This window comes from Heptranchias perlo, chromosome 2 (assembly GCF_035084215.1).
Source record: "Heptranchias perlo isolate sHepPer1 chromosome 2, sHepPer1.hap1, whole genome shotgun sequence".
Taxonomy (NCBI): domain Eukaryota; kingdom Metazoa; phylum Chordata; class Chondrichthyes; order Hexanchiformes; family Hexanchidae; genus Heptranchias; species Heptranchias perlo.
Window position 1 is genome coordinate 118056629 of NC_090326.1, and position 21854 is coordinate 118078482.

The 21854-nt window shown below is 41.3% G+C and overlaps 1 protein-coding gene across 4 annotated transcripts in view; it reads left to right on the forward strand.

Annotated features, from left to right (window-relative positions):
• Positions 1-21854, forward strand: part of LOC137342379 (cytoplasmic dynein 1 light intermediate chain 1-like) — a 77904-nt gene that overhangs the window by 46310 nt on the left and 9740 nt on the right. For 2 of the 4 annotated variants that reach the window (XM_068006309.1, XM_068006324.1), the window contains 3 exons: positions 10490-10534; positions 11658-11778; positions 13240-13350. In XM_068006309.1, coding sequence (XP_067862410.1) covers positions 10490-10534; positions 11658-11778; positions 13240-13350 — 277 coding nt within the window. Of the gene's footprint in view, positions 1-10489; positions 10535-11657; positions 11779-13239; positions 13351-16547; positions 17108-18790; positions 18818-21854 lie in introns of those variants that run through there. The other 2 variants (XM_068006317.1, XM_068006328.1) reach the window with 2 other exon arrangements.

Sequence of the window (21854 nt, forward strand, 5' to 3'; positions counted from 1 at the left end):
TAAGTGCCAGGCAATGACCATCTCCAACAAGAGAGAGTGTAACCACCTCCCCTTGACATTCAACGGCATTACCATCGCCGAATCCCCCACCATCAACATCCTGGGGGGTCACCATTGACCAGAAACTTAACTGGACCAGCCATATAAATACTGTGGCTACGAGAGCAGATCAGAGGCTGGGTATTCTGCGGCGAGTGACTCACCTCCTGACTCCCCAAAGCCTTTCCACCATCTACAAGGCACAAGTCAGGAGTGTGATGGAATACTCTCCACTTGCCTGGATGAGTGCAGCTCCAACAACACTCAAGAAGCTCGACACCATCCAAGATAAAGCAGCCCGCTTGATTGGCACCCAATCCACCACCCTAAACATTCACTCCCTTCACCACCGGCGTACTGTGGCTGCAGTGTGCACCATCCACAGGATGCACTGTAGCAACTCGCCAAGGCTTCTTCGACAGCACCTCCCAAACCCGCGACCTCTACCACCTAGAAGGACAAGAGCAGCAGGCGCATGGGAACAACACCACCTGCACGTTCCCCTCCAAGTCACACACCATCCCGACTTGGAAATATATCGCCGTTCCTTCATTGTCGCTGGAACTCCCTTCCTAACAGCACTGTGGGAGAACCGTCACCACACGGACTGCAGCGGTTCAAGAAGGCGGCTCACCACCACCTTCTCGAGGGCAATTAGGGATGGGCAATAAATGCTGGCCTCGCCAGCGACGCCCACATCCCGTGAACGAATAAAAAAAACCACCAAATTGGGGGGTACAGTTAATACAGAGGAAGACTGCGACAAAATACAAGACGACGTTAACAAACTTGCAGAATAGGCATGTAAATGGCAAATGAATTTCAATATAGATAGGTGTGAGGTGGAGCATTTAGGTACGAGGAGTAAGGAGGCCACTTACTCCTTGGAAAATAAGAGTCTAAATGGGATAGAGGAGCAAAGGGATCTAGGGGTACAGATTTACGAATTTAAATTTTAAAAGTAGCAATGCAGGTTAACAAAGACATAAAAATGCAAACAAAGCACTGGGGCTCATTTCTCGAGGAATAGAATTCAAAAGCAGAGAAGTTATAGTAAACTTATATAGAACCTTGGATAGACCACACTTAGAGGACTATGCTCAGTTCTGGTCTCCATATTACAAAAAGGATATAAACTGGAGAAGGTTCAAAAAGAATTCACAAGAATGATACCAGAACTTTTGATTCATGGGGCACTGGCATCAGTACTGGGAAAGAGGGAGCTGTTCCATTGGGGCGGGCTCCACTTAAACTGGCTGGGACCAGCGCCTGGCGAATCGAATAAGTAGGGCTGTAGATGGGGTTTTAAACTAAAAAGGAGGGGGGAGGGGTCAGCTGAGGGGAAATTTAGAAATCTAATGAGAAAAATCAAGGCAACAGAGCAGTGTAGTGATTTGGGTAAAGATAATCAGAGTGTGGCAGGAGGGACAGAGAGTTTACCAACAATAGTGCATCAGCAAACAAGGTTAAAGCAGGAAAAAATGGTTAAAAAGTCAAAACTGAAGGCTCTTTATCTGGACGCACGGAGCATTCGTAACACAAATTAGTTGCACAAATAGAAATAAATGGGTTTGATCTAATAGCCATTACAGAGACACAACTCACTCCTATACCTGATCTAATAGCCATTACAGAGACACAATTTTAAAAGTGAAAAACGGGTGGGTTGGGGTCGGGGGAGGGGGGGGGCATTCAAAATTGCAACCATTTAAGACCCGCCTCCAACCCACCCATTTCTGTTTTTCACCTGGGTGGGACGAGGGGCGGGCAACCAACCCACTCTCAGGAGGCAGGTTGGGCCTTAAAACTTGCAGGTAATCAAGCGGGCCTCCATTTTCCCACAGTTTCCGATTTCAACCCCGGAGGGCCGGGATTCCTGGGCCTTCTCTTTCACACCACGTGAAAAAAAGAGAAGGCCCGAGAATAACAGGTAGGTGCCTTTCTGGCACAGCTTGTGGGCCTGGAGGATCAGGAGTGCTTCCCCAAGGCCCAACAAGCCTACCTGCAGCAACCCGCACCCCCCACCCCTCCCCACCCAATAAAACGATTGCAGACCTCTTCCCCAATCAGCAATCGAATAACTAGGCAGGTAGGGCTTTAAACTAAATAAGGGAGGGGGAGGGTCCCGGTGGAGAGAAATCTAGAATGCTAAAGAGATAAGATAAAGAAGCAGTGCGGAAAAAAGTGATTTGGGTATGGATAACCAGATTATGTCAGGAAGGGACAGAGCGTACAAACAAGAGGCAACAAATAGGGTCCGGGTAAGAAAAAATGGTAAGACAAATAGGGCCATAGTACAAAAAATGTTAAGGTGTCTAAAAATGTAAAAAAGACAAATCTAACGGCACTGTATCTGAATGCACGAAGCATTCGTAATAAGGTAGACTAATTAACAGCGCAAATAGATGTAAACGGATATGTTATAATTGCAATTATGGAGATATGGCTGCAGGGTGATCAAAGCTGGGAGCTGAATATCCAAGGGTATTCGATATTTAGGAAGGACAGGCAAAAAGGAAAAGGAGGTGTGGTGGCATTGAAATTAGAGCAACAGTGAGAGAGGATATTGGCTCAGAAAATCAAGATGTAGAATCAGTCTGGGTGGAGTTAAGAAGCACTAAGGGGCAGAAAACACTGGTGGGAGTTGTCTATAGGCCTCCAAACAGTAGTGATAATGTAGAGGACAGCATCAAACAAGAAATTAGAGATGCATATAACGAGGGTACTACAGTAATCATGGGTGACTTCAATCTACATATAGACTGGCCAAACTAAATTAGCAATAATACTGTGGAGGATGAATTCCTGGAGTGTGTACGAGATGGTTTTTTAGACCATACGTTGAGGAGCCAACCAGGGAACAGGCTATCCTAGATTGGGTATTGTGCAATGAGAAGGGGTTAATTAATAATCTTGTTATGTGGGGTCCTTTGGGGAAGAGTGACCAGAACATGATAGAATTCTTCATTAAGATGGAAAGTGAAGTAGTCCAATCCAAAACTAGGGTCCTAAATCTAAACAAAGGAAACTACGAAGGTATAGGAGTGAGTTGGCTATGATAGATTGGGAAGCTTCATTAAAAGGCATGACGGTGTATAGGCAATGGCTAACATTTAAGGAACGCATGCATGAATTGCAACAATTATACATTCCTTTCTGGCGCAAAAACACAAAAGGAAAAGCAGCCCAACCATAGCTAACAAAAGAAATTAAGGATAGCATCAGATCCAAAGAGGAGTCATATAAAGTTGCCAGAAAAAGTAGCAAGCCTGAGGATTGGGAGCAGTTTAGAATTCAGCAAAAAAGGATCAAGAGATTGATTAAGAGGGTAAAAATAGAGTATGAGAGTAAACTTGCAAGGAACATAAAAGTGGACTGTGAAAGTTTCTGTGAGTATGTAAAAAGAAAAAGATTAGTGAAGACAAATGTAGGTCCCTTACAATCAGAAACAGGAGAATTTATAATGGGGAACAAGGAAATGGCAGAGCAATTAAACAAATACTTTGGTTCTGTCTTCATGGAAGAGAACACAAATAACTTCCCAGAAATGCTAGTGAACCAAGGGACTAGTGAGAAGGAGGAACTAAAGGAAATTATATTAGTAAAAAAAATAGTGCTGGAGAAATTAAAGGGACTGAAAGCCAATAAATCCCCAGGGCCTGATAATCTGAATCCGAGACTATTAAAAGAGGTAGCTATGGAAAAAGTGGATGCATTAGTTATCATCTTCCAAAATTCTGTAGATTATGGAACATTTCCTGCAGATTGGAGGGTGGCAAATGTAACCCCACTATTTAAAAAAGGAGGGAGAGAAACCAGGGAACTACAGACCCGTTAGCCTCTAGCATTTTCCCTACTACTGATGTTAGGCTATTATAAAGGATGTAATAACAAGACACTTAGAAAAAATCAATGGCATTAGACAAAGTTAGCATGGATTTATGAAAGGGAAATCATGTTTGACAAACCTACTGGAGTTTTTTGAGGATGTAACTTGTAGAATAGATAAGGGAGAACCAGTGGATGTGGTGTACTTGGATTTTCAGAAGGCCTTTGATAAAGTCCCACATAAGAGGTTAGTGTGCAAAATTAAAGCACATGGGATTGGTGGTAATATACTGGCTTGGATTGAAAATTGGTTAACAGACAGGAACCAGAGTAGGAATAAATAGGTCTTTTTCGGGGTGGCAGGCGGCAACTAGTGGGGTACCGCAGGGATCAGTGCTTGGGCCCCAGCTATTCACAATATATATCAATGATTTGGATGAGGGAACCAAATGTAATATTTTCAAGTTTGCTGATGACACAAAACGAGGTGGGATCGTGAGTTGTGAGGAGGATGCAAAGAGGCTTCAAGGCGATTTAGACAAGTTGAGTGAGTGGGCAAATACATGGCAAATGCAGAATAATGTGGATAAATGTGAAGTTATCCACTTCGGAAGGAAAAACAGAAAGGCAGAGTATTATTTAAATGGTGATAGATTGGGAAATGTTGATGTACAAGGGACCTGGGTGTCCTTGTACACCAGTCACTGAAAGCAAACATGTAGGTGCAGCAAGCAGTTAGGAAGGCCTTCATTGCAAGAGGATTTGAGTACAGGAGCAAGGATGTCTTACTGCAGTTATACAGGGCCTTGGTGAGACAACACCTGGAGTATTGTGTTTAATTTTGGACTCCTTACCTAAGAAAGGATATACTTGCCATGGAGGGAGTGCAACGAAGGTTCACCAGACTGATTCCCGGGATGGCAAGACCGTTGACTCGGCCTGTATTCACTCGAGTTTAGAAGAATGAGAGGGGATCTCATTGAAACATATCAAATTCTGACAGGGCTAGACAGACTGGATGCAGGGAGGATGTTTCCCCTGGTTCGGGGGGGGGGGGGTCCAGAATGAGGGGTCACAGTCTCAGGATACGGGGTAGGACATTTAGGACTGAGATGAGGAGAAATTTCTTCACTGAGGGTGGTGAACCTGTGGAATTCTCTACCACAGAAGGCTGTGGAGGCCAAGTCACTGAATATATTTAAGAAGGAGATAGATAGATTTCGAGACACAAATGGCATCAAGGGGTATGGGGAGAGAGCGGGAATATGGTATTGAGATAGAGGATCAGCCATGATCATATTGAATGGCGGAGCAGGCTCAAAGGGCCGAATGGCCTACTCCTGCTCCTATTTCTTATGTTTCTATCATGCTGTTTCTGTCATGCCTGATTGTAACGCATGCCTGTCACTCTTAAAAGCACACTTACCTCCCAAGGTAGGTAGTGCTGTGGTGATGCTCTCCATAGCTCCACCTACCTCAGGCCTATTAAAGTCGGGCATAAGCCTCCCCAGTGGTTCCTCCCATTGCCCCAAACCTGAGCTGACATTTCCCCATCTTGAGGTAGACATTCCTCTCTCCTTGCTTTGGACTGCTATGGCCCCACCCTAATACAATCCAACCTGATTGTTTCTTTTCACCCCAGTGTAACTGCCCCACACACCACACTGCAAAAACTGTATTCCCAGCACTGGCTTTAAATTGCTTAAGCACTTGCTGCTCTTTTGTTATCATGGCATTCCCACCAGGGCTGGCAACACAGCTTTTCTGTTGCGGGGAGGAGATTCTCTAATGGGCTTCCCCATGACTGAGCTGGGAAAACCCATTATTTAACAGCAGACAGTGATTATCCAGAATGAGGGGTCACAGTCTCAGGATACGGGGTAGGACATTTAGGACTGAGATGAGGAGAAATTTCTTCACTGAGGGTGGTGAACCTGTGGAATTCTCTACCACAGAAGGCTGTGGAGGCCAAGTCACTGAATATATTTAAGAAGGAGCCAGATAGATTTCTAGACACAAAAGGCATCAAGGGGAGAGAGCGGGAATATAGTATTGTGATAGAGGATCAGCCATGATCATATTGAATGGCTGAGAAGGCTCGAAGGGCCGGATGGCCGCCTCCTATTTTCTATGTTTCTATCTCCACCCCCCCTCCACCCCCCCCCCCCCCCCCCCACGATCGCAGGCCCTTGCGTTGACCCCCAATCCCGACACCACCCCGTGCCTGCCCTCCGATCCCTCCCCCTATGACTGACTACCCCCCGTGCCCACCCATGCCTCCACCCATCCATACAAACAAAGACTTATCTGGTCATGTCCTCTCCCTGTCAATCAGGCCGGTCAGTCGGACGGCAAGCCGACAAAAAAATTTAAAGACGTCCTTACATCAAAATCGTACGGGCGTTTGGCAAACCCACACTTCCGAGTTTCCCATCCCCAATTTGACCCGCCCCCTTCCCGGCTCGGAGTCAAAATCATGCCCATGGCTGCAAAGTGACCAAGGTTGGGAACTAAATATTCCAGGGTACATGACATTTAGAAAAGACAGGTAGAATGGAAAAGGAGAGGGTGTAGCCCTTATAATAAAGGATGACGTTGTGAGAAAGGATCTTGGCTCAGAAGATCAGGAAGTAGAATCTATTTGGGTGGAAATAAGAAATAACGAGGAGCAGGAAACTCTGGTGGGAGTAGTTTATAGACCCCCTAATAGTAGCTATCCCGTTGGACAGAAATAATAAGAGCTTGTAACAAGTGTAATGCAGTAATCGTGGGGGTCTTTAATCTTCTTATAGATTGGGCAAATCAAAATGGCAACGATACTCTGGAGGACGAGTTCCTGGAATGCATTTGAGACTGTTTCCTAGAACAATAGGTCTTGGAACCAACCAGGGAATAGGCTATTTTAGATCTTGTTTTGTGTAATGAGACAGGGTTAATTAGTAATTTCACAGTAAAGGATGCTCTGGGGAAGAGTGATCATGATATCATAGAATTTCACTTTGAGTTTGAGAGTGACGTACTTAAGTCTGAAACTAGAGTCTTAAACTTAAATAAAGCCAATTGCATAGGTATGAGGGCGAGTTGGCTAAAGTAGATTGGGAAATTAGATTAATGGGTATGACGGTAGATAAACAATGCAAACATTTAAAGAAATATTTCAATATTTTCAACAAATGCACATTCCATTGAGAAATAAAAACTCCACAGGAAAAGTGATCCACCTGTGGCTAACTAAAGAAGCTAAGGATAGTATTAGATTAAAAGAAGAGGCCTATAATGTTGCCAAGAAGAGTAGTAAGACTGAGTATTAGGAGAGTTTTGGAAACCAGCAAAGGACGACCAAAAAATTGATAAAAAGGGAGAAAATAGAATATGAAAGTAAACTGGCAAGAAATATAAAAACAGATTGTAAGAGCTTCTAAAAGTATGTAAAAAGGAAGAGAATAGCAAAAGTAAACGTTGGTCCCTTAGAGGCTGAGACTGGAGAGATTATAATGGGGAATCAGGAAATGGCAGATGCGTTAAACAAATATTTTATATCTGTCTTCACAGTAGAAGACACAAAATACCAAAAGTGGTGGGGAACCAAGGGGTTAATGAGAGTGAGGAACTTAAAGTAATTAATATCAGTAGAGAAAAAGTACTGGAGAAACTAATGGGACTAAAAGCCGACAAATCCCCTGGACCTGACGGCCTGCATCCGAGGGTTTTAAAAGAGGTGGCTGCAGCGATAGTGGATGCATTGGTTATGATCTTCCAAAATTCCCTAGATTCCAGAACAGCCAGAGATTGCCAGCGGATTGGAAGGTAGCAAATGTAACCGCTATTCAAGAAAGGAGGGAGTGGGAAAACTGGGAACTACAAGCCAGTTAGCCTGACATCAGTCGTCTGGAAAATGCTGGAATCCATTATTAAGGAAGTGGTAACAGGGCACTTAGAAAATCATAATATGATTAGGCAGAGTCAACATGGTTTTATGAAAGGGAAATCGTGTTTGATAAGTTTATTAGTTTTTTTAAGGATGTAACTAACAGGGTAGATAAAGGGGAAACAGTGGATTTTGTATATTTGAATTTTCAAAAGGCATTCGATAAGGTGCCACGTAAATGGTTTTTACGCAAGATAAGGGCTCATGGGGTTCGGGGTAACATATTAGCATGGATTGAGGATTGGTTAATGGACAGAAAACAGAGAGTAGGGATAAATGGGTCATTTTCAAGTTGGCAGGATGTAGCTAGTGGGCTGTCGCAAGGATAGGTGCTTGTGCCTCAGCTATTTACAATCTCTATTAATGACTTAGATGAAGGGACCTAGTGTAATGTATACATGTTTGCTGACGATGCAAAGCTAAGTGGGAAAGTAAGCTGTGAGGATGACAAAGAGGCAAAGGGATATCTGCAAAGGTATATAGACAGGTTAGGTGAATGGGCAAGAAAGTGGCAGATGGAGTATTATGTGGAGAAATGTGAGGCTATTCACTTTGATAGGAAGAATAGAAAAACAGAATATTTTTGAAATGGTGAGAAACTATTAAATGTTGGTGTTCAGAGAGACTTGGGTGTCCTCGTACAAGAAACACAAAAAGTTAGCATGCAGGTACAATAAGCAATTAGGAAAGCAAACGGCATGTTGGCCTTTCTTGCAAAGGGGTTGGAGCACAAGAGTAAGGAAGTCTTACTACAATTGTAAACAATTTTACAACACCAAGTTATAGTCCAACGATTTTATTTTTAATCCCACAAGCTTTCGGGGGCTTTCCCCTTCCTCAGGCGGTGTGGAAATCACACCGCCTGAGGAAGGGGAAAGCCCCCGAAAGCTTGTGGGATTAAAAATAAAATCGTTGGACTATAACTTGGTGTTGTAAAATTGTTTACAATTGTTAACCCCAGTCCATCACCGGCATCTCCACATCATTACTACAATTGTACAGGGCTTTGGTGAGACCTTACCAGGAGTACTGTGTACAGTTTTGGTCACCTTTCCTAGGGAAGGATGTACTTGCCTTAGAGGCGGTGCAACAAAGTTTCACAAGATTAATTCCTGGGATGAGAGGATTGTCCTATGAAGAGAGGTTAAGTAGAATGGGCCTATACTCTCTGGGGTTTAGAAGAATGAGAGGTGATCTCATTGAAACATGTAAGATTCTGAGGGGGGCTTGATGGGTTAGGTGCTGAGAGATTGTTTCCCATGGCTGAAGAGCCTAGAACTTGGGGGCATAGTCACAGGATATGGGGTCAACCATTTAAGACTGAGATGAGGAGGAATTTCTTCACTCAAAGGGTTGTGAATCTTTGGAATTCTCTACCCCAGAGGGCTGTGGATGCTGAGTCATTGAGTATATTCAAGGCTGAGATAGTTAGATTTTTGGACTCTAGGGGAATCAAGTGATATGGGTATCTGGCAGGAAAGTGGAGTTGCAGTCGAAGATCAGCCATAATCTGATTGAATGGCGGAGCAGGCTCGAGGGGCCGTACGGCCTATTTTTCCTGCTCCTATTTCTTATGTTCTTATTAGATGTTATAGCTATCAGGAAAGACTGAACACGTTGAGGTTCTTTTCTCTAGAAAAGAAAAGGCTGATAGGTGACCTGATAGAGGTCATTAAAATTATGAAAGGATTCAATGGGGTAGATGTAGAAGAGATTATTCCACTTTTGGGGGAGTCTAGAACTAGGGGTCATAAATATAAGATAGTCACCAATAAATCTAATAAGTAATTCAGGAGAAACTTCTTTACTCAGAGAGTCAGCTATGAAGAGAGACTGGGAAGATTGGGTTTGTTTTCCTTGGAGCAGAGGAGGCTGAGGGGGGACATGATTGAGGTGTACAAAATTATGAGGGGCACAGATAGGATGGATACTAAGGAGCTTTTTCCCTTCGTTGAGGGTTCTATAACAAGGGGGCATAGATTCAAGGTAAAAGGCGGGAGGTTTAGAGGGGATTTGAGAAAGAACTTTTTCACCCAGAGGGTGGTTGGAGTCTGGAACTCACTGCCTGAGAGGGTTGTGGAGGCAGGAACCCTCAACATTCAAGAAGCATTTGGATGAGCACTTGAAATGCCATAGCATACAAGGCTACAGACCAAATGCTGGAATATGGGATTAGATGAGACTGGGCTTGATGGCCGGCGTGGACACGATGGGCCGAAGGGCCTCTATCCGTGCTGTATAACTCTATGACTCTATGGTTAGAATGTGGATCTTGCTACCACATGCAGTGGTTGAGGCAAATAGCATAGATGCATTTAAGGAGAAGCTACATAAGGACATGTGGAAGAAAGGAAAGGTGAGATGAAGTAAAGTGGGAGGCGGCCCATGTGGACCTTGGCGTGGCCTGTTCATGTAATACAATGAGTCGAATTAATTTTCAAGGTATGTAATTATGGCAATGAGTGTAAATTTCATGGTTCATGAAGTTGTTGCTGCTTTGCTGTAATATTTGATTTAATGCTTCCATTCCTTGTTCATGAGAAAACATTTGAATGAGGGAAAATTGTGCTTCAGATTTCACTTCCCCCCACCGCCGCACCAAAAATAACATTCTGACCTTGTTTTGGAGATTGAAGAAACACAATTTGTGAATTCCTACTGTAATCATAATGTGTATATTGTTTTAATTTGCAGTCTTTCCTCGCAAAACAGCCGCCTCTTTCAACAGGAAGACCACTAGTAAGTATACATTTTGGCACTACACATTATTGTTTATTTTTTAACACTCGTGTAATCAATAAATCTCTTCTTCCCCAACCCACATCATTTTCTTATTTTGCATGTATGTAAATTGTAATCTGGTGATGGTTGGAGGATGTGGGGTTGGGAAGAGGACATATATTGATTACATGAGTGTCAGCAGATAAACAAAGTATGAAAATGACTACTTCCTTCCTCCCCAAACAGAAGTTAGCCAATTGCTCTTTTTCTGAAGTCAGGCCCCTTTCAGATATGAAGATCAAAACATTGTACGTTAGTAGGGTCTTTTTCTTTTTTTTGCTCACGTTGTAAATGCAGTTCAAAATTGTAAGTCAGATAAGGCCTATTTTAATTTTGTTTACTGAACTTGGTTGCGAAGGAAGGCAAAGAAAATATGTTTTTTTCTTGTATTTGCATGACAACTTAATTTAAAGTTTGGTGCCCTCTGCTGAAAATAGGAAATAAAATAAGAAGTTGGAGACTGTACAAACGGCCACTTATATTTCAGAAAAGGTACTAACTTTATAAATGGATCATTCTTGCTGTCAGGTTTGAATTCAAATCAAAGAGCTTTGCCCAATTGTTAAGTCAGCATGGCTAGGGCTCTGCTGATGGCTCAGTGAATTAATCCAGTTGGTGGTTGAGCTGTACAGACTAAGAAAGCCCCTGGTTTGATTCCCATTCTTTACATATGTAGCTGATCTCAGTCAGGTCAATGGTAGAGGTGCTGTAACTGGTCGTAGTGCTCCTGGATTAAGGAGAGGAAAATTGGACAGTGTTCAAAGTCCTGAACACTATTCAGTGACTCCCACTGAATATGCATGGATGTAAATGTCAACTGATGACTGGATTGGGCTCAGCTGTAATGTTCCCCTCATGGTTAAGAAACAATAAAGCAAATGACTACTGGTGTCTCAACCTAGAGGGCAACTGGTACTTCTGCAAATTGATGTCGCCATCTTCAGGAGAGGGGAGAAACTTTTAAAAGGCAGCATGTGTCCAGCAAGAAAGTGTAAAATTTCATAGGAACATATAGGTGGTCACTGTTCTTTCATTTCTGTAATTTGTTGTAGATCTGATTACTCATCTTATTTTTGCTCAGGATTCCTCGACAAGAGTTGCTGGAGGTTCTCCAAGAACACCAAGCCGATCTGGAAGTGCCAATGTTGTTAATGTAACTCCTATTCCAGCAGGAAACAAAAAGATCGACCCCAATATAAAAGGTAGTTAAGAGTGGTTTAAACCCTTTTAACGCTTCAGATCCAGCATGCATAACTACTTGTTTTAAAATACAATGGCTGCAAATATATCTAACAGTCATTATTATGTCTGAAGTCCTCATCCAAAGTGTCATTTTTCTGGGATCTAAATAAGTTGGACAAGTTATGTAATTGGACAGAACACTGGCAGGTGAAATTTAATACAGACATATGTAAAGTATTGCAATTACGAAGAAAACATGGGGAACACATGTCCTGTGCTGAAATAGCTGAGGAAGTCGAGAGATCTAAGGATCCTACTTAGTACACTTAACACTCAACCTCTCTAATCAATGCAAAGCAGCAATCAACAAAGAAAGAACAAAGAAACTTGCATTTATGCAACATCTTTCGTGTCCTCAGGATGTCCTAAAGCATTTCACAGCCAATGAAGTACTTTTGAATTGCAGTTTTGGGAAGTGGACGACACTGGCAAAGCCATATTGTCTATCCCGTTGCCTTATGAAGGTGGTGATGGCCTGTCGTGAACTTATTCTAGTCCCCACCTCCACGCTGCATTCCCTGGCCTTGTGCTGCTTCACACTGACTACAAACTCTCCCACCTGTTCTCCCAGAAACTCCATATTGGCAGGCTCCTGAGTCCCCAATGGCTCCCCCCTCCCAGTATCAACCTGAAGTCCTGCCACAGCAACAGGAAGTCAATCTAGACTGCAGTTATATATGCTTTTCAGGCCAGGCCTTGACCATCCCTCCTCCCGCCACTCCCTACCTCACATTTCCTCTTAGCCTAGGCCCTAGTAATATTCGTGCATGTACCAGCAGGTCTCAGACAGCCAGCCCCCGAGCTGCACCCCCTCCAACGTACAGGCTTTAAAAAGAAAAGTTAGAGATTCAAATTGAGTAATTCTTAAAGCAGCACATGAGGCATACAGAGAAAGTACGAAACATGCAAGACTTGCATAATAAGAAAAAGAGCATGAGTCAGACAAATAGATATGGAAAACGAAAATTGGCGAAAATGTATGGAGTGTGGAAGTGGAAGACAAACAGACAGAATTGGGCAAAGAATTAGAGTAGGACACAAGCAGCAACAATTACAAGAGGTTTATTTTTATTTGTGAGCAATATCATGGAAATCAACGGTATGTATGTATTTTTATAAAAATGATTTTTTTTATGGAATCTCAGACTTATACAGTACTATGGGACAGTTCTTCTTTAAAGTGAATAACTTCAACATCAATTTATCATTGCATCTTTGTTAAAAACCCTCATTCAAAGAAACAAACGGCCTACTTGATGTTTCGGTGGGTTATTTTGTACAATTCTGATTCAGTATAACCAAGTGTTCTAAATGAACTTATTGATTACAATTTTATTCCATAAAAATAAACTTTAAAAAAAAACTAGCAATTTACAATTCCCGTTTAGAAGATAATGCCCCTTTGTATTTTGCACTTCCAGGAGCTGCAAGCGAAGGTGTTTTGGCAAATTTCTTCAACAGTCTTCTCAGCAAAAAGACTGGCTCTCCTGGGGGAGGTGGTGGTAATTTACAAGGCTCTGCAAAGAAAGGTGGTAAGTAATTGATTTTCTCTTTATAGAAAGCTTAATATTGTAATAGCAATTGCAAAGTATTTTGAATCATATTTCAACTCGTGATTAACTTAGACCTGAACCTTTTGAAATTTTTTTAAAAGTATTTTTAAGTGCATTATAAGAGAGATTACCATCCAGAGAGGTTTGTAAGTTAGTTATATGCAAGAAAGGCTTGTTAGAATGTTAATATCATGTGGGATCTTTACATTGAAGGAATAGGAAAGTCTAGGTGATTTTTATTTTAAGCATTCCTCTATTTCATAGAGGCCTCCATTTGAGTTTCCCTTACTGCTCAGCCACAGCAGTAGCATCATCAACTTGGAGAGTCTCCATATATCAATGAGCAGCAGGAGCTGCAACGTCAAATAATCCTGAGAGCCACTCCAGACCAAGCCAGGGAATGCATGCTTTGGGCTGGGATGCCGATTTAAGAGATTACACTGCCTTGGTTCGTTTGCACCATCATTCCTCTTTCATATTCTTCCACAGTTCCAAAAGTAGAGCCAGAAGAGCAAGTGTGGGTTAAATGTGGTTTGATTTTAAGGCCCATTACAGTTTTTACTGTGTCGTTTTTGTTTGTAGCCTGGCCATAACATAGCAATAGGAACAAAGTTAGTTCTTCTTTTGGCAATAAGATTTTAGGTAACCCCATCATCAAAGAATGTGTGGCTGGTTAGAACAGCAGGGCATTAACCAGCAAGTAAAGTGAAAGCTCGTTCCATTTGAACTTATGGATATCTTGAGACAATTTTGAGAGTTGCTCAACTTCAGGTGTAAGGTGGATCAATTTTCATGCCTTTACTAAACTCAATTGTCTACACTTACCTTCCAAAAGTATACTTTTTTTGCACATCACTCCTTAAGACTGGCCTTTATATCAAACATAGTTAACCCACCTCTGCTTTTTTGATGATATCTCTGGTTATGTGGAGAACAACCAAACAAAGAAAAATTGCCCGCCTTTTGTATGGAATTCCTCGTTCTTTGAATATATTTTACCTTCAATATACCTCACTTCTGCACTCCTTTCCCAATATTTTAAACATGAACTTGAAGTGTTGGGTGATTTGGTTCTGACACATGTTTTCTTCACTATATAATAATCATGAGAGGTTACTTCCGAAAAGAACTAAGAATGGTCTGTGGTATGAGAATGGTGAAGATCATATCATTTCCCACATTATAAATGTCCTGAAATAGGTATTTACTCTGATTTTCCTTTAGTTGGATCATTAGCCTATAACACGTTTAATATGAAGGTTGAAATAAATTCAAAGAATGAAGAAAGCCTCCTATCCATATTAATGACCATCCCCTCAACCTTGTCATCTCCCGTTGTCTCTTCTCTCGGGTCTCAATCACTGGCATTTCTTACCAATTCCTTGTAACCCTCACTATCCACATCCCCTACCCCCTTACAACTCCACTTCCTTCTGTTTCAACCCTTCCCCAAGTTACTTACAGCTGTACTTTCAAGCTCTCAACTGCTGAACCGCTAGCCCTTCATTTACCATATTACTTCTGCAGCTGTTGATTTGATGAACCTCCGCCTTTGATGCCCTCATCTCCAGGGAAACCTTCACTGTGTCCCATCCACGCCGTTCCTCCGATATGGTTCTCCTTTTTCCTCCCTCAAGTCCAAGGGTCGCAAACCATAGCTTATCTGGCATCCAACTGACTTAGCCAACTATTGCCAGACATAGTGAGTCACTGTTGTATTTTGGCACCAAGGTTTAAATTCCATTTAGACTTGGGATAAAAGTCCCTCTGCCATCTTTGAAAGTTCTAAAGGTTTGGGCACTCAAACCCACAACAAAATGCTCACCTTTGGTACAAGTTGTGAATCCAAAACTTTTAAGGACAGCCACTGTGGGAATTGGAAAAATTCTTAGTGACGCAGAATAGCTAAGGTAGAAAAACATTCCATTCCCAACATGGACATTGCTCACCCCTTGGTATGAACAAGTGTTGTAATAATGAATTCCATATGGAGGTGGACTAGGATGTCACCTGAAGCAGAACTGTAAGTATAGTTTTGGTAATCTTGTTGCAGTTTTGGTGGATACTCCAGGGAATGTTTATCCAACTAGAGAGATTATGCATGTATGTGTATTTTCTGGAATGACTAAACTACTGGATTAGAACACCACAAACCATATCAGTCAGCAACTTGCATTAAATCTCAGACTTCATGTCATTTCACAAAGTAAAAGTTTTGTCAATGAGCATTCCTGCCATGATGAAATACTTTCAGTAAGAATAAATTCAACACTACACATCATGAATCCAATCCTCCAGTATTATTTCTTTGGGAAAATCTACAGCAATACAAGTTAGACAACTTTGCCGTGGTAATTCTGTTTTTATTTTGGGGTAGGTAGGGAAGAATGCTAACGGAAGACTCAAAATTATGTACTTTAGATCACAACTAATCGAATGAGTTCAAAATACTCCATGCAGTATTTTTTTTAGACTGGATCTACAGTTGAGTTTGGAGAATTGTATTTAATTAGTTCTCTATTTCCTAAAAAAAACTGAGCGCAGGTGATATTTAATGATGCATGTAATGAATCCTATCTACTGAACATTTTTTGTACTATGTGTAAGATGCGCACCTGGGAAAAATTGCAGGAATGTCTATTGGTTTCAGACAACAATTTGATCTTCCTTTATATCCCTCTATCATTCTGTTCTCCCACCATTGGCATCAGTTATGATATAAGCTGTTCCTCCAAGTTAGATGTAAGCGTTTGCAGTAAGACTGCACAGTAATTTCTATCACGTACTTGGGATGTACTGTTGGGATAATTTCTCTACAAGCATGTGCCATTGGCTACTCTGAACATGTATTGTTCAGCTTGATTTTTCTTGTGGTTGCTATGGGTGTAGGTCTCATGCTAAACCACAGCTATTCAGCTTGCAGAATGATGAGGAATTTTTAAATGAGACAAAGAAAGGTAGGCTTCAGAGGGTCAACACTTAATCCAACTGAAAATGTGGCCGGCATAAATCCTCTTCCTCAGCATTGTCAAAAATCAGTAAGTTTCAGCTTTCAGTTTCTCAAACCTAATTCACAGTTTACAACAAAATTCCCTTGAGGAACTACCACCCCAGACAGGTTTTTAAGAATGCTGCATATACACTTACAATAGTTTAATATTCAACCCAATTTACAGGCAGTGGGTTTTCAGCCCTGCCCATTCCTACAATGGATCAACAGTTGAACATACAATGAACATATGAAAAAGGAGGATATGAAAAGAAAAGAACTACGGGTCCATCCAGCCTGTCCCATCTAGAGAAGATGCTGCCAATGTGCACCCATCACGCACCCTCAGTCATGCAAACTCCTGGGAGGCAAAAATCCGAAGGCTGCCAAGCAACCAAAACTGGGAACAATATTCTAGATGCAGCTATACTGAAGCCATGTGCAGGATGAGCATCATATTTCTAGTTTTCTCTTTAACTGTCCTAGCTATACACCTTATTCACTTTTCCTGTGGCTATGCAACATTGGTCATAGACTTTCAACATTCAAGAACTATGACCTTAGCCCCCTTTCCTCCTCCACAGCCGTAAGCAAATAACCCTTCGTGGTACACGTATGTTTGAAATTACCACAATCGAATTGCATCATGCTGCAGTTATCCACATTGAAGGATATCTGCTACACCTGGACCATTTCCTCAATGTATCTAAATCAGTCTACAAGTTTATATTGTGCAAAGTCCTAATTCCTCCATAAATATTTGAATCATCAGCTAACTTAAGAATTGTGTCTCTAGTGTCTTCATCCAAGTCATTATTAAAGATGGTGAAGCGCAGCAGTCCTAATAACGATCTCAGCGGAACTCCACTAGTGCCCTGACCCCAAGCAGAGCTGCCTACAATGAATGCAACCAATTTGCAATTCAGCTTAAAATTTGACTGCCCGTGCCATAGGACACAACCTTAACTGCAACACTTTATCAAAGGCTTTTTAAAAATCAAGGCACACGATATTAACCACGTTACCATCACCTCTTCACAAAGTTTGACCAAGTTGGCGAGACAACAATGTGAGAGAAAAATGGGAAGAAAGCAAAGAAGGAATCCCTTTGTGTTTGACATTGGTAAAATTTGTATTGATGAGCTAAATTCCAAAATGGTTTCCCTTCTCATTCTGCAAAGTCAGTAAATCAGAAATGCTACAAGTTTATTCCACAATCCTTGTAGAAGATGATTTAGTAGAACTCGGTCATCACATTAATGTGAGGAACGACTGTTAAGTAAGAACTAGCTCTCTATAGGTTGATCTGTCTGCCCCCAAATAGACTAGCTATGTAGAATCCCTAATAATCTGAGTCTATGGTTTTATTTAAAGTTTAAATAAAGATAGGAAAAGCTGTGTTGTTACAAAACCCTATGCTCTCAGACACATGAATTGAATGCATTACACCCACAGTGCCACTTACCCAGGTTCATTCGGCGATGTTACAACAGGAAAACGTAGCAGTATAACTAAAGATCTCCAGTTACACAAACAGATACTATACCATTTGAAGGTATGCAACCTGTTATGTGGGCATCAGTTTTGTGGCCTGATGATCTTCCTTTTCCATTGTTAAAAATACCTGGGCTAGTACTAAGCAAATATGTTGTTAGTTTTCATTGCAGGACTTTAATGTTAAGATTTGTAGGATGAATTGGGTGGAGAAAATGCTTTCTGAATGCCAATTCATGGTTGTTTCCCAAAACAGACTATAGGTTTTCACAGCCTAACCATTTAGTACATAAAAGGAAAGGACCTACATTTATAGAGTGCATTTCACAACCTCAGGAAGTCCCAAAGTGCTTTACAGCCAATGAATTACTTTTTGAAGTGTAGTCACTTGTAATGTAGGGAAACACGGCAGCCAATTTGCAAGGTTTCCACTAACATCAATTAGATACATGACCAGATAACCTGTTTTAGTAATGTTGGTTATGGGATAAATATTGGCCAGGACACCAGGAAAACTTCCCTGCTCTTCTTCAAATAGTGTCATGGGATCTTTTACATCTACCCGAGAGAGCAGACAGGGCCTCAGTTTAACGTCTTATCCCAAAGACGGCATCTCCAACAGCCTACTGTCCTAATTCAAGGGTATAGTCACATTGACCACATTACTGAGATTCCTCCAGATACTACATAAAAGAATACAAAACTGTTCTTAAAGGAATAATAGCTGTTGCTTCATAATTTGTTGCATAATCATACTATTTGTAAATAGACATATAGGAGTATCTAGCATACTGAACTAAATTGTTCAGTGTTTGGAGTATAACCAACACCTCAAATGGTTAAATTTAATTTGCACATTTTAGAATTTGGCATTGTATATCTGGTGCACAATGCATTCTTGTTCTAACTTTCTTCTTGTTCTGTGTGTGGTGACAGTTGCTGCAAGTTGTTGGCCTCGTTAAGGTCAGTGTTTTTGCTTAAGCTTTGAGCTTTAGGAATCATGAAGGTTGCACAAATTAATTTTCTTCGACAGTGGCTGAGCATGCCCATTCTTTTTACTTTGTTTCTGTCTGCTTTAAGCTTTAAGGCCGATTCTTGCTTGCTTTGCGCCATTGTGCACAAAAGAAACCATCTTAATCAATTCATAGAAACTTGATGATCCTTATCAACATGATTGGCAGAGGTTTATTTTGGTCAAGCATGTATTATGAATGACCATAGCTGCTTTGGAGTCCTAGTTATAGTGACACACTTTTTTTACAATTTAAGTATATATATCTTCTAAATAATAGGTGCCCAACTTACGACGCATGTAAAAAATTGATCTAGCACGATGAAAATAGTCCTGAAAATTTTGCAAAGTGCACTTTAATATCTCAGCCATTAAAAGCGAATTGCTTTCAACTGAGTTGCAGGATATCTATAAATATTGTCACGGGAGGTAAGTGTACATATAAGTGTTTGTGACTCATTACTGTCCTTTGTGTGCGAGATCTGCTACCTGAAGCCACTGTTCAATTCTTCATGTTCCTGGATCAGACTGTGCAGTATTACATCTTGGACAGGGCTATTGGTTTTCATGGATAAAATCCCAGGATATTTCTCCAAAATATCAGCAGAAATCACAGCATCATATGTGATACCAGTAAAAATCTCATACAGTAAAAATGAAATTTGATTTAAGTAATAAAACTAGTGGCCATGATCATGAATCTTGTTACCTTGTTACCTAGTTAACTCTTCCAGCAGATCTAAAACATAAACTAATTGGAAATCATTACTGAGGGTCTGAAATTCCTGGACACCGAGGGTGCACAGCAGCATTGCAAATGGAGTGGTCAAGCCAGAATTTGGGGTAGGACCCATTTCCCTGGGGTCTCCTCCCCTTTTTTATGTTCCAGAATTCTGCCAAAAGGGGGGGTGGGTGCATCTTGCTATCCCCAGCCCTCACCCTGTGCAGCGCACTCAAAAGAAGAGGCAGGTCATCCATCAGAAATCTGACCAGTTCTGTCTAACCTGCCCCAACACTAAGTATACATGGATGACACTGTGTACAAGCGTATCAAGATCAGGCCCTGGTGGAGGTGAGATTCATACCTGCAAATATTACTTCTGCATAGCAGGCAATCATAATTGATTGCCATGGGGGAAGTAGCAACTAAGAATTTCTCTAATTTTTGTCTATTTTGTGTTGTCTTTGGCCAAATTGGCTGACTGCACACTGTGGCAGGAAGGTGCTACTGACCAATGACTGACCCCCTGCCAAGAGCGACACTTCAGTAATGCCAGAAATGGGGTACTGTAGTATAATGGTTATGGTACTGAACTAGCAACCCAGACAATGAGAGCTCAAACCCTATAATGATTTATTTCAAAAGATTTTGGTTCTGGTTTTGTGCTTTCTTGCCTCAAAGGATACTGCACAATTTCAGAATTCTGCTTTGTTGCTGTTGACCTGCCCATAACTGTGGAAATCACCTCTATTTCCCTTGTGCCTTTCTTATTTTGATACACCATGATGATTTTGGTGGGAGTAGACCAAAATAATTTCATGGTTCTACCCGTGGCAGCTATTTACTGGATATTCACTGCACAAACATGGACATTTTTCTTACTATTAACTCTATAATGATTCCTTCCCACCCCCAAAAATACCATGCTGAAAGGCAACCTATGCTGAGGACATAATATTGCTGAAAGGGATGAGTGTGGCTGAACGCTTTTTCTCCTTTCCCTCACATACAAGAGAATGTCATCAAACCACCTGTTGGTGATCAGGATTTTTTAAAATCATTAAACGGAGAATGAATATTTCAGCATTTCTTTCTGCACCAAATGCAGTATTGCTATAACAAACCACAGCTACTATAGTAATAGAATCATAAAATCAACACACAAGGGGGGAATCCGGCCCATCGCCCCATGACTCTCTGAACGACCTATCTCTTAGTCTCATTCCACTGCCCTTTCCCTATACCCTTTTTAATTTATGCATTCCAGTTATCCACTCGCTGACTAATGGAAATAATTTTTCTGATTCATTTTATTTAAATATCATAATTCTGAATGCCTCTACTAGATTTCCTCTTAACCTTCTTTACTGTAATGGAAAGAGCCCTGATTTCTGTAGCCTCTAGTAAGAGTGAATAATACAAGATAGTTGTCTCTTTACTATTGCTTTAAACTTAATGAGGTAGGTGTTGAGGGTAATCCACAATTAAGCTTTCAATGCAGAAGTAGCAGATATGATTAATGTTCTAAAACCCATTTTTATATTATTTCTCTCTTTGATTTAGACTTCAGTGGAATTTGAATCACATTTAGATTTTAATTAATTCAATAAACCTCAACCATGATGCAACTAGAGGAAAACCAGAAGAGTGTCAAGTTTTTCTTCCCATTGATGTATACTTTTGATTTGAGGATATGGATTATTTTTCACACAGTTCTTTATTCAGTTCTTGCATTAACTAACCTCACATTTTGGCTATTTAACTTACGAGGACTTTTGAGTACTTTATACCAAAATGTTACTATTGTTAAATTAAGCTTGCAGGGGACTAAAATCCACAGAGTAGCCACATGCTGGAGATGTGGATTAGATCTAAGCAAACGGTTGAAGTGGTGCTTGCTGCATTCCACTTCAGAGCGAGACAGTGGATGTTGATCTGGAATGTGGAGGACTCTGGGAAGGCCACACTTATTGCCCATCCCTAGTTCCTGAGACGGTGGTGGTGGTGGGCCTTCTCCTTGAGCTGCTACAGTCCTTCTGGTCTTGGTGCTCCCAAAATAGTGTTAGATGGAGAATTACAGGGTATCGTACCAAAGACGATGAAGGAACAGAGATATACGTCCAAGTTAGGATGTTCTGTAACTTGTAATAGTTGGAGGTGGTGGTGTTCCCAGGACATTGCTGCTGTTGTCCTGCTCGATGGTAGAGATTGCAGGGGAGGGTGGTATGGTTGAAGTAACCTTGGTGAGTTGCTGTAGTGCATGCTTT